This window comes from Crassostrea angulata, chromosome 9 (genome assembly GCF_025612915.1).
Source record: "Crassostrea angulata isolate pt1a10 chromosome 9, ASM2561291v2, whole genome shotgun sequence".
NCBI lineage: Eukaryota > Metazoa > Mollusca > Bivalvia > Ostreida > Ostreidae > Magallana > Magallana angulata.
In genome coordinates this window covers 29,224,011-29,240,746 of record NC_069119.1, presented here as the reverse complement: position 1 = coordinate 29,240,746, position 16,736 = coordinate 29,224,011, and the positions used below count along the sequence as shown (strand labels likewise).

Below are 16,736 nucleotides of genomic sequence, written 5' to 3'. Positions count from 1 at the left end.
ATAACTGCAGTGTCCCAAATTGTGTGGTAATGCCTTAGGATTTACACAGTCTTCCGAAAATATGATTCTTCATCAAGATTTTAAAGTACTGGTATGATCATATGCTGGTGTTTTAATGATATAATTACATGCAATAAAGTAAAAACGTAAATTGTATAGTCAATTATATCATTATTGTTTCCATTTAGTTATTTTACTTGATTTAGAACCAAATGAGGGTTGTTTTTTTTGTTAAAGCCGTTTTCTTTTTTAGAACATCATTCATTCTACATGTACATTGAATTAAAACATCGAGGAATTTACTACCCAATCTATAAAATATGTTTAATTTAAATTAGATTTTTCAAATTACTGTAACAAACAATAAATATACCTCTGCTCAAAACTGTTTGATTTGAATCTGAATCTCATTAACTAAGTCTTTATATTAATCATTTAAGGGCATGGGCACGATTTTTCTCAGATTCTAATTTTCTATTTTTATTATTTACAATGCTTTAGAAATGCATTGTTAATGATCTAATAAAATTTGAGAGTTAGTTGCAAAGTGATACGCAAAATGCAAGGCTTAAAATTCTTTGATATAAAAACAAAGCGCCTGTCCTGTTTTTGTTTACGTAGATTCAATATACCAGTAAAAAATCTTGTTCAATCTGATTTGTCAATCTTCCTATTCATTTTTGGCATAAATGAACATTTTCTTACGCTTAAACTATTTATTTTAAGTCTAAAACTGGAAGTTTTACTTCAACACTAAAAATGTAAACTAAAGCTTCGTTTATATGGCATAGAATTATAATCTATGTAACGCAGTTACAACTCAACAAATGACACTCAAATTTTAGTTGCCTATTAAAAATGCCTTACTGAAGCATTGTGAACATTAAAATCAGAAAAATATTTTTTGAGGAAAATCATGACTACGCCCCTTTAAAACTGTTGAATTAAAATCATAGTTTAAACGAGTGACTGAAAACACAGTACATGCAAAGCGAAACTTGAAAATAGGATAAAGAGTAAATCTTGAAGAATCATCGAAATAAAAATACATTGTTAGGCATAACAGTTTATAAACGTAATAATAATGAAGAGCAAGACGATATGTCGACAGATATTTGCATTTATTTAAAGTAAACATTGGAATTTTCCATCTGATAAGTATACAAAATCACAATTATTAAAATGAAACACACTACTGCAAGAATGATTGTTCCAATTGTCATTGGTTTTATCTTTGTCATGGTACTTTTGTAATATACGATGTGCGTTGTTGGGGTACTTGCAGCCTTTACTGTGTTGGCTGAAATAACAATTTCTTAAACCAATAAGTAAAATTGTACACTTAAGAATATATTTATTGATATCCATGAAAGTCACATTGTGATCAAAGTGCAATAATTATACGATAAAACAGTTAGAAATAAGGACATTAATGGGAAATAACTTTGAGAATATTTACAATTCTACATGCATGCATGATGCATTCAGTTGAAAAAATTATATACATTGTATAAATGTATTGATGTCCATATTAATCCAGCTCAATTCAATAATGCTGTCACGAAAAAAAAAACTCCCTTTAAAATACGATTAATGTTTTAAGCACATACCATTCAGTCGGTTTTACTGTTCTTCATTTGATACACTTTATTTAAAATTATCTGAAAACGACATGTTTATTCGGTGCCCCTAATATTATTCTTATTTCGGTTTATAAGACAACTGCTATCATTCACGCAGGTTTAAAAAAAGAGCGTAAACGCCTTCGATCTACGAGCATAGCAGTTATCTAAATTAAATGCATTCCCTAATCATGTTTTTTTTCTATTAAAAAGTTTAAAATATAATATCATAATTCTAAAAAAATGATGTTGATTTTTTGCCACGATAAAATATAACGCCAAACAAATTAATACATGTACGTGCGTTGTACTTTAATGTAGACGGTTCACCTTATATGGTAAAGATAAATTTGTTCATTCAATTTTAAAAAGGCACTGTTATCAAAAGTGTAAGTATTACCTTTTACGTGGAAAGGTTCTTTTGTTAACAGTTCAAAATGTGTCGTTTCTTCATTGGTTGTAGACTCATGTGAAAGGTCTTCACATATAACAAAAAAAAAAAAGTTGAATAAAATTAAAACTTTATATTTATATAAATATCTACAAAATGCATAATACATAACATGAGTACAAATAAAATAGCTTAAACCTTTCACGTTTAAAAGGTAAAAAGAAACACGGCATTTTAATGAAAAATAAAAGACCCATTCTCATAATGAAATATAAACATAAATAATAAACATGCATGCTTTACAATTTATTTTACACCGACTCATCATAAACTGCATAAAATGTTGCATTGCCCCTGCGTACCTTATTTGATCTTATATACAAGGTCGAACAATTTCACCGATTCGAAGATTTCTCATTTAGTTTATAAATGATAATATTCACATGAACTTCCTTAAATGTTTTGCTAAAACCATACTCACCAAGTATGATTTTTAACATATCAAATTATTTACATATAGACAAACTTGTAACGTGTACCTTTTGTATGGTGCTTGCACCCATTGGCATGATCACATTGATTGGCAATGCAGTTACATGAAGACTGACAGTCTAATCCATAAGAAGGATAAACACACATTGTGTCACAGTTTGTTCCAATGAATCCTTTTTTGCAGACTGCAAGAAATTATGAGATAAAAGATCGCATTCATTCAAACAAATGAAAACTTGAGTTGATTTTCAATGTGTATAAATAATTGTCTTACATCAAAATATTTTTTTTCTTTTATAACAATTTTTCAGATCTTAATTTCACGTTTAACCGTAAAAAATAGTATACGACGTTTATCCCGCAACAATTCCTTTTTTGGTCTTTTTTAATTGAATATGATGAATTAATGCCTTTAAACAATTTACTGAATGCTGTGTTATAACCCTTGAATATATTTTTCAACTTGGACGGGATAACGATATATTACATTTTTTTCCAGTACAATTACTTGTTGACTGAAAATTTAGCCCATAAAAATAAAGTTATGTATGGTTTGCTTGTTTTCCCCATTCGTTTAATATTTAAAAACAATCAATCAAATACTTGTAATGCGAGGGGGAAAGATTAGTCAAGTTGGTACATGTTCATAAAACGAATTAAATTGTCTTACGTGTACATTTCTCTAAGATATCATCCCACTTGTACCCATGGCAGCATATCAATGTTCCATTTTGACTGCAAAATAAAACAATTATTCAAGGTACAGTCAGTTCAAGCATATCTTTTACAACATACACCATATTATAGCATATTATTGAAACCTCATAGTATAGCATTGGAATATCATAGTATAGCATTGGAATATCATAGTATAGCATTGGAATCCCATACCATAGCATTGGAATCTCATACCAAGGTATACAATATCATAGAATTTCATTCGTCATATTATATCACAGCATACCATAGCATAGCATACAACATGATTTTAACTTGGTTTGAAATGTTTTCTTTTAAGAATAAATGTTAAAGTTGCAGATTAGTGGTAAACGTTGGCTTCTTTTCATTTTACTTCTACGTGTTTGGGATTTTTCTGTGTATGGAGATGTTTTTGTTAAAATCTCAAAGCATTCATTTCAATTTCTGATAGCATAGCATGCAAATCTCATAGCACTGCATTAAAATCACATAGCATATCATCAAAATCGCATAGCATAGAATAGCATAAAATAGTAAAAGATGTTCATGAAATGACTGTTGTTTTAAAAAGGTTCATATGATGAGGACTTCTAAAGTCATATTTGAAAAAGAAATATTAAAAGCTTACCTTCCACAAATTGTTGCATATGCAAATCGTAATTTCAAAAGCAATATCACAAAAGAATATGTCATTTTCTCTCAATCCAAACAAATTAAGTTTAATGATCTTTTTTTTTGAGTTTTTTAAGTTGTTGAAAAATAAGGTCGTTAAAGTATAATTTGCAAATTGATTTTGTTTCCTCGTTATTGAACAAAGTCAAAATCGAAAATCATGGTCAATGACGGAAACATTGGTTTTTTTAAGTATGTGAGTGGAAGTCACTCCAATCGATCGATTAATTAATTTAATGGAATGATACTTTTTTTATCAATTAATTAATTAGTATTGACACTCATTATACATACGTTTTCTGTTATAACTAAATAAGATGGTTTAAGAAGGTTGGCACCTGAAATACTAGCAATGTCAATCATTTGAAACCACTTGGAAATAAAGATAGGGAGCTAAAATGGTCCTTTATTTTATTTGTGATCCATGGCACATGCAATGTTTTGGAAAAATAGTGCCCCAAACAGAAAAAAAAAATCCTGAAAATTTCGCTATAATTTAGATTGGAAATTCATTAATTGAAGAAATCTAAGATATTTTTTAGAATTTGAACTTTTATTTAGCTTTGATTTTGACACAGTATGAAGTAACACATGCATTTACTATAAAAGTAATATCTAAGTCAAAGTTAAAAAAATAATATTGCTTTACTGGTTGCGTCAAATGCCAGTTAATAATGAACGAAATAACATATGTTAAGATTATCACAAATTTTTGAGTAATCAAATTATAGAAAAAAAAATATTAATTATGTCATTTTTCCTAAACATTGCATACAAATAGATATAAATTTAATGTCTTCTGTAAAAGTGAAACAAGTATGGGTCACATCTCAAAAATTTGAGAATGATATAAAGTAAAATAAGGTAATTTTAGGCCAAAATTAGAGTTCATTTGGTCTCAACATCTACGAAATATTAATAGAATATGCCAAATGATAATGATAGAAATATAATATTGTTCAGATATGTTTTTCAGACTATCATGAATGTATCGTAATACACAAACTATCTAAAAGTTTTGTCTGCACTGACAATTTTGAAGCTAAAGTAACAGTACTCTAAAACTGTAAAATGTAGGGTCAGTCGGGCGAGAGGAAACATGATTATATATTAAAAGTGTGTGCCTTACTTTTGCTGTCACCGCGATTTCGATGTTCGTTTGATACTGGTAAAGGTTTATTCCATCTTCTTCAAGAGTTCATTCATTTCTTCCTTCAATTCTAGAGAGTTCACATGAAGAGGGGTAATCATTAAGTGAAATGCGGAAAACATGTGTATAGTGTTTCGGGTTTTACAGAAAACTAGTAAATTGTTTAACTTCTTTTATTCACTATATCGGTAGCATACATTTTTGTCTAAAATACGACATATAGAATGAATGTCACTCCTGCTGCGCCTCAGAAAAAATACCGTCTGAAAAGAAGTCCATTTTGCTCATTTTTATATATTTTAATAAAATATTTTCTATGAATAAGGAGAGAACTATGTCTTTTTAAAGATAAATAAAATAAACTGATTGTTTTCCTTAATTTTATCACTCTAAAGATTGTTCAGATATTGTGTACTCATCGATATTCGTGAAAAAGTTGAAAATACAACATTTCATGAATTTCACTGTAACACGTTGTGTTGCCATAAAAACACACGCGCAGTTTTGGTAAATTTTCACTTTTTTATTATTTATTGTCACTGTACACAAAAGTGTAAAAGTTTCGTTCTAATTCGTGATTTTTGCACTTTCCACTTTTAAAAAGAAAATTCTCAATTGTTACTGACAGCCTCTCTTAATAATCAGCACATACTTTTTTGATTGATGACTCTCACATCATTCACTAAAACATCCGTTGAAATAAAATCCCAGACTGAGTATACTGCATGTAAAAGGCTAAAATAACTAATATTTTACACATGCAATGTTATTTATAATTAAAACAGGTGGCTGAAAAACACAGTACATGTAAATCGAAACTTCAAAATAAGACAAAGAGTAAACCTTTATTAATCATGGAAATAAAAACACATTGTCGGGCAGTTTATAAAGAAAGTCATAATGGAAAGACAAGACAATGTGTCGAAAAGTATTTGCATTTATTTAATGCAAACATTGGAATTTTCCATCTGATCAGTATAAAGAATCAAAAGAACAAGGGACGTTATTAGCCGTATTTGGCCGCAAAATTTATCATATTTTCAACGTCTTAGTTTTGTTTTTTTAATTGTGGTGCATTGTACTAAGTTTGATACTGCCTAAATTCTACAGGCACCAAAATGACGTCATCTTTCATTATGACGTCACTAGTGTACGCTAAACATGGACTGATCTCAAAAAAACGTTATAATATATAGAAATATGAATAATCTTTGCTGAAATTAAAACCTTTCACATGCATTAACCTCTTTTATATTTAACATACTTATTTTCTGTATCATAACAAATTCATATACTGAAAATGGTGACGGTTAACAACTGTGAACAATGTGAATTTTAGCAAAAAGGATTAGAAAATTGCACATTTTAACAACGTCATTCAAACAACGCGATCCGACACGGACAGTTACTCGGCGTAACACGCGGTTTTTACCGGTGAAAGAGGGTTTCTCTTTTAAACATCTAAAATAATTTTTTGTATACGTAAGAGGAGCCAAAAGGAAAAAAGAAATAGAAATTGCGACCGAAAAATGAATAAATTGATAAATAAATAAATAGAAAATTACAACACACACACTATTTAGATGTAAACGATTATATAAAATTTTTACAGTGGATTTTTGTTGAGATCATAACAGAAGAAAAATCGCCGACATATTGAAAGGATTGATCAAAGCACTAATAATTTCCTCTTTAAGTAGACAGTTTATGTTTGTATCCGTCATATGTGATCGAAGTAGTTTAATCAATCGTAAAACCAGAACAGACGTTAGACATATTGTCATATTGTCTTCGTCTTCCGTGATATTTTCTTACTTTTGACTAGTACCGATTGTCGGCCGATTAAATAGACAAGTTCGCTATTATACAGTTATTTAATGCTTGAGCAGTCAATAGACCAGAATATTTTTCCCGAAGGTGCAGGGAACAGCTCAGTATGATCTATTGCCCGAGGCCAACGGCCTGTTCCCTGCACCAAGGGAAAAAATTCTGGTCTATTGACTTTTCAAGCATTAAATAATTGTTTTATTACCTAATTCCTTTTTTAGTTTTCCGGGTTTACAATTGCCATATTGCAGAAGGTTTTCGTGCCATTATGCAATATACTAAGATTTTTTTCATCTTTTACATGCACCACACTTGTTGCATGCATAACAACATCTCAATTTAATTGTGTATTAGTTTACACACAAAAGGAGGAGTCTTCAACTCATTAGATTTTTAATAGTTTTTTACCTTATGTGAGGCTTTAAAACTGTTGATTATTAGATACTCCATTTTGATAACATTGAATTTGGTTTCACCAAGTACTAAAAACAGCGTCTATGTAAAGGAATATACACTCTCTGAGAAAGAATGTAACATCATAACATACACGCGTTCTGATATACGTTGCCGGTCCAACAGATCACTGTCTATTGACCGGCGGTCCAATAGATCACAGTCTATTGACCGGCGGTCCAATAGATCACAGTCTATTGACCGGGGTCCAAAAGATCACTGTCTATTGACCGGGGTCCAATAGATCACAGTCTATTGACCGGGGTCTAATAGATCACTGTCTATTGACCGGGGTCCAATAGATCACAGTCTATTGACCGGGGTCCAATAGATCACTGTCTATTGATCGGCGGTCCAATAGATCACAGTCTATTGACCGGCGGTCCAATAGATCGAAGTCTATTGACCGGCGGTCCAATAGATCACAGTCTATTGACCGGGGTCCAAAAGATCACTGTCTATTGACCGGGGTCCAATAGATCACAGTCTATTGACCGGGGTCTAATAGATCACTGTCTATTGACCGGGGTCCAATAGATCACAGTCTATTGACCGGGGTCCAATAGATCGCAGTCTATTGACCGGCGGTCCAACAGATCACTGTCTATTGACCGGCGGTCCAATAGATCGAAGTCTATTGACCGGCGGTCTAATAGATCGCAGTCTATTGACCGGCAGTTCAAAAATAGACACAAATATTTAATTTGTAATAGAACAACAAAATCCCTTTGATTAGGTAATAATTCTGAATATTCACCTGTTACTTCGTGGGCATTGCTTCAATTTATCGAGGAAAAGGGTTCCGCGCCTGACCGCTGCTTACATATTAACCGATAGCCGGTAAATGTTAAACCTAATCCGTATAAGGTTGATCGTCAGTGCATCAGCCGATTTGTCAAAATCGCCCCGAAGACCAGTTGACCCTCGATCGTCAGTCGGCCGACATTTAAGAAAATCCAAATGCCGAAATGTCGATCGACCGAGCGACGACAGACATAAGAACTGTCTTCCGAAGGTCGGAAGATGATCGAGAATTGTTCGATGGACTACTAGTATTGAACGACTGGTTTAGCTGAAGAAATCGGCCACCGACGCAGAAAAAAATGTAACTTGACCCGATGGACACAAAATTGGTCGGCCGACGTAAAATGAATACGACATCGTCCAAGACAACGGCTGATGACCTGCCGACTGTCACCCGATTAATCCAATTTTTACCCCCCCCCCAAAAAAAAAGTCCGCCGTTACTCCATTCAGCGATATCAAATCTAAAATATTAATGAAAACAATTATACCTTCTCGATAAGAACATTATATGCAGTTAATTTCAACTTATATTTTCTTTCTATAAAACATTTTTATATTTACTAGTATCTATTTTTGTTCCTATAAAACATGCACATGTTTCATACACCGGTATATTAAAGGAATAAGGAATCATTCTTTGAGTATTATGAGGTGATAATTTAGGTCGGGGCGTGATCAAATCCAATAAAGCCCGACGGGCATTATGATAGATTTGATCACGCCCCGACCGAAATTTTCACCTCATAATATTCAAAGAATGATACCTTATTACTTATATTCATACAATTTTCAGCAATTGTACGATTAATCACAGGGCGAAAAACCATCTTTAAGCAAGTCCTGAAAGGTGGCTTAAAGGTGACTTAAAGGAGCTTAAAGGCTATACAACCTTTAAGCCGCCTTTAAGTCACCTTTAAGCAAGTGCTTATAGGTCCTTAATGTCCAAACTTCTTTAAGCTACCTTTAAGCCACCTTTAAGCCACCTTTAAGCATCTTTAAGTGGCATTTACGCTCTCTTTACGCTGCCTTTACACTGTCTTTAAGTGGCCTTTAAGTCAATATTGATCAAGCTGAACAATAAAAACATATATTAAATGCAAAAGCTCTTTTATAGAGATGGGAGGGGGTCATCCGAGTGATAATATAATTTCCAAGGAAGGGGGGGGGGTGTTCCAGGCGGTTTTAATCGTCGCTCCATTAAACACAGATCGCTATCATCAGCACCGCTCTGATGGACACAGATTGCCGTTATAAAATTCTTTATAATTTTGGGGGGTTTCAAAATTATTGTAGGTATGAGCGCAGTCTCTGTATCTTAATATGTGCATAAAACTAATTAAAGTATGTTTGTTTCCTATTATAAATTAATCGGTGAAAAAATATCTCTCTCTCTCTCTCTCTCTCTCTCTCTCTCTCTCTCTCTCTCTCTCTCTCTCTCTCTCTCAGTTCATCCGGTTATTAAACAAAATAAAGATAATGAACCAAAAATGCATGATTTAATTTGTTAATCGGTTTAAGGTTTGTATTTTTTTTCAATTTTCATTATTTCTAACTCTAGATCTGCTAGATACATGTTAAAGACTCTCAACTGCCTTTGTTATATCGGGCAGGATATTACTGCTTTGTTTGTCTAGACATAGTTTTGTTCGTTTGTGTATATCTAATTAGAGTCTATTGTTTGTCCAACTTAAGAAAACCCCTGGAACTAACACAGAATATACAAGATATACACAGCAGTTGTGTCGTGTGCCCAGGTGCATGTTTGTGTATATCTAATTAAAGTCTATTGTTTGTCCAACTTAAGAAAACCCCTGGAACTAACACAGAATATACAAGATATACACAACAGGTGTGTCGTGTGCCCAGGTGCACGTCAGGGTTTCTAAAGGCGTTGAATCTTAGTATGTACGAGTATACGATAAGGCTAGTGAATAAAAGTTAATTTACATTTGTAATTCATTTTCAAAGTATTATTTCCTAGCTCTGGGTTTCAAAGATGTTACGTCTACAAATTAACGATACATGTATGTAAGAGTAAAATCTTGAGGCTAATTAATTAATGTACCGGTGATCATAAATAGGGGTTGATTATTTAAATATATGTATAAGGGTAAATATGTCAAATATACCCGGCCTGGCACTTCATACAATTGTATGTACAAGTCATTTGCAATTGCCACATGCAGTAAATACGTCACCGGTAATTGGTAATTTTGTTTGTTATAGAATTGATAGTTTAAAAATCATGTACATGTACATACAATTACATGTAAATATTTAAACATATTGGAACGGCGCCGCGATCATGAAAACCGGGAAATTGCGGGAAATTGCGGGAAATTGAACAAATACCGTAATAATATCCAGGCATTTAATAAAAGAAATGATTTCATTTTCTTTCTTACATTTTTATAGCTATAAATTAGATGAACGTATATCTACTCGGTTTAAATTTATTAACTAAGAAAGCCTACTATAGTGAACCTAACGGTTTCCATTTAGGTATAATATATTTTTGTTCACTGAAGACCAAGTTCCGTATTTCATTCTAAATACATGCATGCATGTAATTTATAAATTAGATATAATTGATTGTTACAAACTGAATGGTTTGTCAAAATCTTTTCAAGTAAACACATTCAATACAGTGATTCAATATCCACTGATATATAGGATATAAAAACGCTCATATATATGTAAGTTGCCGTGGCGCAGAGGATGTGTGGTGATGCTACTAAACTAAGGGTCCCGGGTTCAATTCTCGCCGTTGCCGGTTTTTTTTGTGTTTTTTTTTTCATTTTTCTTTCTAGAACAAAAACCGTTTTAATACCTTTTCTTTCATAAAGTTAATACATTTTGTTGGAAATTAAGCACAATATTGAATTAAATTTTTTTTAATGGCTTAAAGGTGGCTTAAAGGTAGCTTAAAGGTGGCTTAAAGGTGGCTTAAAGAAGTTTGGACATTAAGGACCTATAAGTTGTCCTTAAAGGTGGCTTAAAGGTGGCTTAAAGATGGTCTTTAAGCTGCCTTTAAGCCATCTTTACGCTTTCTTTAAGCCACCTTTAAGCAATACTTATAGCTTAAAGGTAGCTTAAAGGTGGCTTAAAGATCGTCTTTAAGCTACCTTTAAACACCTTTAAGCTATCTTTAAGGAGGACTTAAAGTTGGTCATTCATCCTGTGAATTATTTGAATATAAATAATCAAACCCCACTTGCGCCCCAATTATACGTCTTTTGAATTTATTAGACTGTACAGTACAAAATCGATACGTAGTGTTATCACAGGCAAAGACACTGAAAAATGTAAATATCCATTTTTTTAGCGCGCAGAATTAGTGAATCAGTAGATAAAGTGTCTTTCGTGATCTTGTCTAAAATTTTAGACTTCATCTTTATCAAACCACTTAGAAACCTTTTGTTTATAGGCTACATCACATGTTCCAAGAAACGAGAGAGAGAGAGAGAGAGAGAGAGAGAGAGAGAGAGAGAGAGAGAGAGAGAGAGAGAGAGAGAGAGAGAGAGAGAGAGAGAGAGAGAGAGAGAGAGGGAGAGAGAGAGAGAGAGCGAGAGAGAGAGAGAGAGAGAGAGATAGACTATTTATTTAATCTAGTTGTCATATATTAAATCCTTTAATCGATAAAATAATGCACAATAGCATATTATGATGAAGTTCAACCAAGCAGTTTCAGAGTCCACGTGCTATATATATACTCAGCCCGTTAGCTGCATCACATGCTCCCTCCGCGAGTCGACAACAAAAACATGTCGTTCCTTTGTTTTTCAAGTCCGAAGATAATAGAAGTATGACCAGCAACAACTTAGTCTTACATTGTTTGTTATGTTTGATATGATTCTTACACTGCGAGTGTGAAGTTTAATTTGTATATATTCTATACGTTAAACAGAAATAAACTCTCTCTCTCTCTCTCTCTCTCTCTCTCTCTCTCTCTCTCTCTCTCTGAATGTATGTTTGTGCATACTAACAGTGACTGAATTTCTAAAGTCTTATTTGAATAAATTATATTTATTCTAGACTCACGGTTTAAACAACAATCTCAACACATTGACTAAAAGTTTGTAGACGATCAATGACCAGGTTTATAGGTTTTATCTATACAAAGCACACGTAAATAGATTGAAAAGAAAGTGCATTGACCTGTGCTCGTTCTTAATACTTGCTAGAAGTTCAAATATATTATTCATCTGTTTAATTAATCAGTTTTCTTGTATATTATTGTACCGATTGGTAAATGATTTTCTTTGTGAAATTCCCGCATTTATAAAGTTGCTAAATTGTTCTATCCACGCGCGTCGATTGTCTTAAATTACATGTATTTGTTTGTGTATTAGAAAAAAATCAAGAAACTAACAAAGTATAAGTAAGATATTAAACAATAAAATGCTTTCAATGGTGATTCATGCGGTAAATGAAGGTGGCGACATTGCAGAAAAAAACTTTCATTACCCGCGTTCTTTTTCTCTGCATTGATCGTTAATTTATTGTTTATATTTACATCTTTCTATCAACAAATTAAAAAATTGGTTGAAAAAATTCAGAAATATTAACAAAATTATTGTTACGTACATCAGTACGTTAGGTATAAGAAACACCCAAATCGTCTCCTATTGGAATTTGATTCTGACATCACCATGATTATTTCGTGTAGTCCGGGATTTTTCTTCGGTTGCTAAAGGTTTCGACCGATCGATAAACTAGTAAGAACTGGATCGTTTATATTTCAGTTCTGTCAATTTCAACAGAGCTATGAATGTACAATCCATTTTCGTAATAAAATAGAGGGAATCATACTTGTTGGATGTAAAATAATATATTCATTTACCTCTACTGGCTTTCGAGTATTTCTCTGCAGTACGGATTCCCTAACTATGTCGGGTTAGTTAATACACAATCCTTATTCTAAACAAAGGGAATGGAAAGTTTGGAAATAAATACTAATACCCCCCCCCCCAAAAAAAAAATATTAAAAGATAAGAGAAATGTTTGGTTGTGTTAAAATCCAGTTAAGCCTGTCCGTCATGTTTACGACGCCGCGTTAAAGGCTTCGTAAAATGTCGACGTTTCGTTTTAAAAAGGCGCCGTGTTTAACGTAAAATGTATCATACTTACACTAAAGTTATATAAATAAATCATATACCATTGAGTTTTGTTTATTCTTGGCTTTTGAAAATGGTAGGTATCATTAGATTTTAAAACAACACGGCATTTTTTGGCCAATAACGTCCCTTGTTCTTACTAAAATGAAACACACTACTGCAAGAATGATTGTTCCAAATGTCATTATGCGCGTTGTTGGGGTACTTGCAGCCTTTACTGTGTTGGCTGAAGTAATAATTTCTTAAAGCTGACATGATTTCATAATAGCATTTCGTCGCCATATTAGTTTCGATCGCTCTTCTACTGCCACTGTGGTATATACCAGTTGAGAAAGTTAAAGTCGGTTGCTTTCCGATCGAGGCATTTACGTTGTACGGACTTCTAAATGCATGAACATTGTAGTAAATTGTAGTAATGAAGAATAAAGAAAACAACAGTCAATGAAATACAAAATATATTTATTCTTTGAAAAGATGTCCAAGGTACCTGTATTATTTTGCACAGACTGTGCTGTCATACTTCGCATGCACATCAAACACGTGTGTCGTTCATACAGAGTGCATAACGTCTGCATCTTCTTGAAAAGCCCGGCGGCACTTCACCCAACACAGTAGATAAATGATAGTAAATTCAAAAAAGTAGCAACTTTTTGATCCGTTCCTACAAAATACGCTCCGTTTTTAAGATTCATGCGATAATTGACATTGCTCAATCTGCCACAGTGTGTGGTTTGCGCCTGTGCGATGTTATAGCATACACAGGAAAACGGTCTACAACTATCGAGGAGTTTTTGAAGAACCTGCGTCTAAATTTCAGTCTGTCTTGTTTCGTCGTTGGATATATCTAGCCAGTGCAGTGGTTGTCATATTATTTTTGTTCAAAACGCGTTTTACACGTCTTTTCGTCCAAGGTAACGTGTTCGGGTGTATGAATTTCCTGAATGCAGTGAAGCATGAGTAACGCTCTCGGCCATATACAGGGGGTGTGTAGCGATGAGCAGGACACTAGAAATTGAGAACTATTTTTTAATATGGCGGAAATCGGAGATAAAAGGGAAATAATACGTATTTATGAATTCTTGTCAGCTTTAAACCAATAAGTAAAATTGTACACTTTAGAATATATTTATTGATGTCCATGAACGTCACATTGCGATTAAATTTCAATAACTATACGATGAAACAGTTAGAAATGAGGACTTTAACGTATACGGGTCACCTTATATGATAAAGATGAATCTGTTCATTCAATTCAAAAAGGCACTTTAATTAAAAGTGTAATTATTACCTTTTACGTGGAAAGGTTCTTTTGTTGACAGTTCAAAATGTGTTGTTTCCTCCAAAACATTGGTTGTAGACTCATGTGAAAAGTCTTCACATCTAACAAAAAAAAAATAATAATTAAATTTAAAACTTTATCTTTATATAAATATCTACAAAATGCATAATACATAACATAATAGCTTATATCTTTCACGTTTAAATGTAAAAAAAAAACACGGCATTTTAATAAAAAAAAAATAAAAGACCCATACTCGTAATGAAATATCTGTAAACATGCATGCTTTACAATTTTTTTTAATTGACTCATCATAAACAATTGCATAAAATAATGCATTGCCGCTGCGTACTTAATTTGATGTTACATACCATATCTAACAATATCACCGATTCTAAGACCTCTCATTTAGTTTATTAAATGATGATATTCATATGAAAATGTATATGCTTTAATAGTCCTAGCCAGAACATCACTATTGTATAAAGTATTTGAACCTCCTTTGTCAAAAAAAGAAAACCAATGAATGTTTATACATTATATGTATACAATTCCTTAAATGTTTTGCTAAAATCATACTCACCAATTAAGGTTTTTTACACATCAAATGATTTACATATAGATATAATTGTAAAGTGTACCTTTTGTATCGTGCCTGCACCCGTTGGCATGATCACATTGATTGGCAGTGCAGTTACATAAAGACTGACAGTCTAATCCATAAGAAGGATATTAAACAAATATGGTGTTACAGTTTGTTCCACTGTATCCTTTTTTACAGGCTGCATAAATATTTATGAGATATAAGATAGCATTCATTCAAACAAATGAAAAATTGAGTTGATTTTCGATGTGTATAATGTCTTATATCTAAATATTTTTTTTCTCTTTTATAACAATTTTTCAGATTTAAATTTCACGTTTACCCGTAAAAACAGTCTATGCCGTTTATCCTGCAACAATTCATTTTTTTTTCTTTTCTTATCAAAATAATTGAATATGATGAACTAATGCTTTAAAAAGAATTTACTGAATGCGGTATTATAATCCTTGAATATATTTGTCAACTGGGACGGGGTAACAATATATGACATTTTTTTCCAGTACAATTACTTGTTGACTAAAAATTTAGCCCATAAAAATAAAGCTATGCATTGTTTGCTTGTTTTTCCCATTCTTTTCATATTAATTTAAAATCAATCAAATACATGCAATTCGAGGGGAAGAGTTTAGTCAAGTTGGTACATTAAACGAATTAAATTGTCTTACGTGTACATTTCTCTAAGATATCATTCCACTTGTACCGAAGGCAGCATGGTGTTCCATTTTGACTGGAAAATAAAATTAGTTATTGAAGGTACAGTCAGTTCAAGGATATCTTTTACAACATACACCATAGCAAAGCATATCATTGAAATATCATATCATATCATTGGAATTCCATAGCAAAGCATTGGAGTCCCATACCATAGCATTGGAATCTCATTCCAAGGTATACAATCTCATAGAATCTCAATCGTTATATCATATCACAGCATACCGTAGCATAGCATACAACAGTTCAACCTTTTTTAAAAGAAAAAATGTTCACGTTGCAGATTAGTGGTAAAAGTTGGCCTCTTTTCATTTTACTTCTAAATGTTTGGATGTCTTGTTCAAATTTCATAGCATTCCATAGCAAAGCATACCATACTATATCATTAAGCCCCTTCATTTCAATTTCTCATAGCACAGCATACAAATCCCATAGCATTGCATCAAAATATGTACATATATAAATATGTTTTGTTTCTGTTCTATTTTCACTTGCGTTTATAATTTGATTAAGTAATACTCTCCATTAATTTGGAGGAAATAAAGAATATCTTATACTAAAAGCTTACCCTTCACAAATTGTTGCATATACAAATCGTTATTTCAAAAGCAATATTACAAAAGTATAATTCATTTTCTCTCAATCCTAACAACTTAAGTTGGATGATCTATTTTTTTGATTTTTTAAACTTGTTGAAAAATATGGTCGTTAAAAGATAATTGCAAATAAATTTTGTTTCCTCGTTATTGAACAAAGTCAAAATCGAAAATCACGATCAATGACAGGAACATTTTTTTTTTAAGTGAGTGGAAGTCACATCAATCGATCAATTAATTAATTTAATGGAATGGTACTATTTTTATCAATTAATTAATTAGCACTGACACTCATTATATATATGTTTTCTGCTAT

General features: G+C 32.3%; 1 protein-coding gene and 1 pseudogene across 1 annotated transcript; both read right to left on the bottom strand.

Moving 5' to 3' along the window:
* Window positions 1-1,121: 1,121 nt before the first annotated feature.
* Window positions 1,122-3,897, bottom strand: LOC128163568 (uncharacterized). The gene is made up of 5 exons (XM_052827196.1): window positions 3,833-3,897; window positions 3,176-3,240; window positions 2,553-2,690; window positions 2,023-2,100; window positions 1,122-1,300 (listed from the first exon to the last, which is right to left on the bottom strand). The coding sequence occupies exons 1-5, from the start codon at window positions 3,895-3,897 to the stop codon at window positions 1,122-1,124; spliced, it is 525 nt and encodes a 174-aa protein (XP_052683156.1).
* Window positions 3,898-5,964: 2,067 nt separating this feature from the next.
* Window positions 5,965-16,457, bottom strand: LOC128163570 (uncharacterized; annotated as a pseudogene).
* Between the last annotated feature and the right edge of the window lie 279 nt (window positions 16,458-16,736).

Excerpts from the sequence above, each read along its gene's own strand:
- LOC128163568 (XM_052827196.1), bottom strand. The coding sequence starts at position 3,897 with ATGACATATTCTTTTGTGATATTGCTTTTGAAATTACGATTTGCATAT. Across the intron at positions 2,691-3,175 it reads TATCTTAGAGAAATGTACAC|TCTGCAAAAAAGGATTCATT; the intron begins GTAAGACAATTT and ends AATTTCTTGCAG. Across the intron at positions 1,301-2,022 it reads AGAACCTTTCCACGTAAAAG|CCAACACAGTAAAGGCTGCA; the intron begins GTAATACTTACA and ends TTGTTATTTCAG.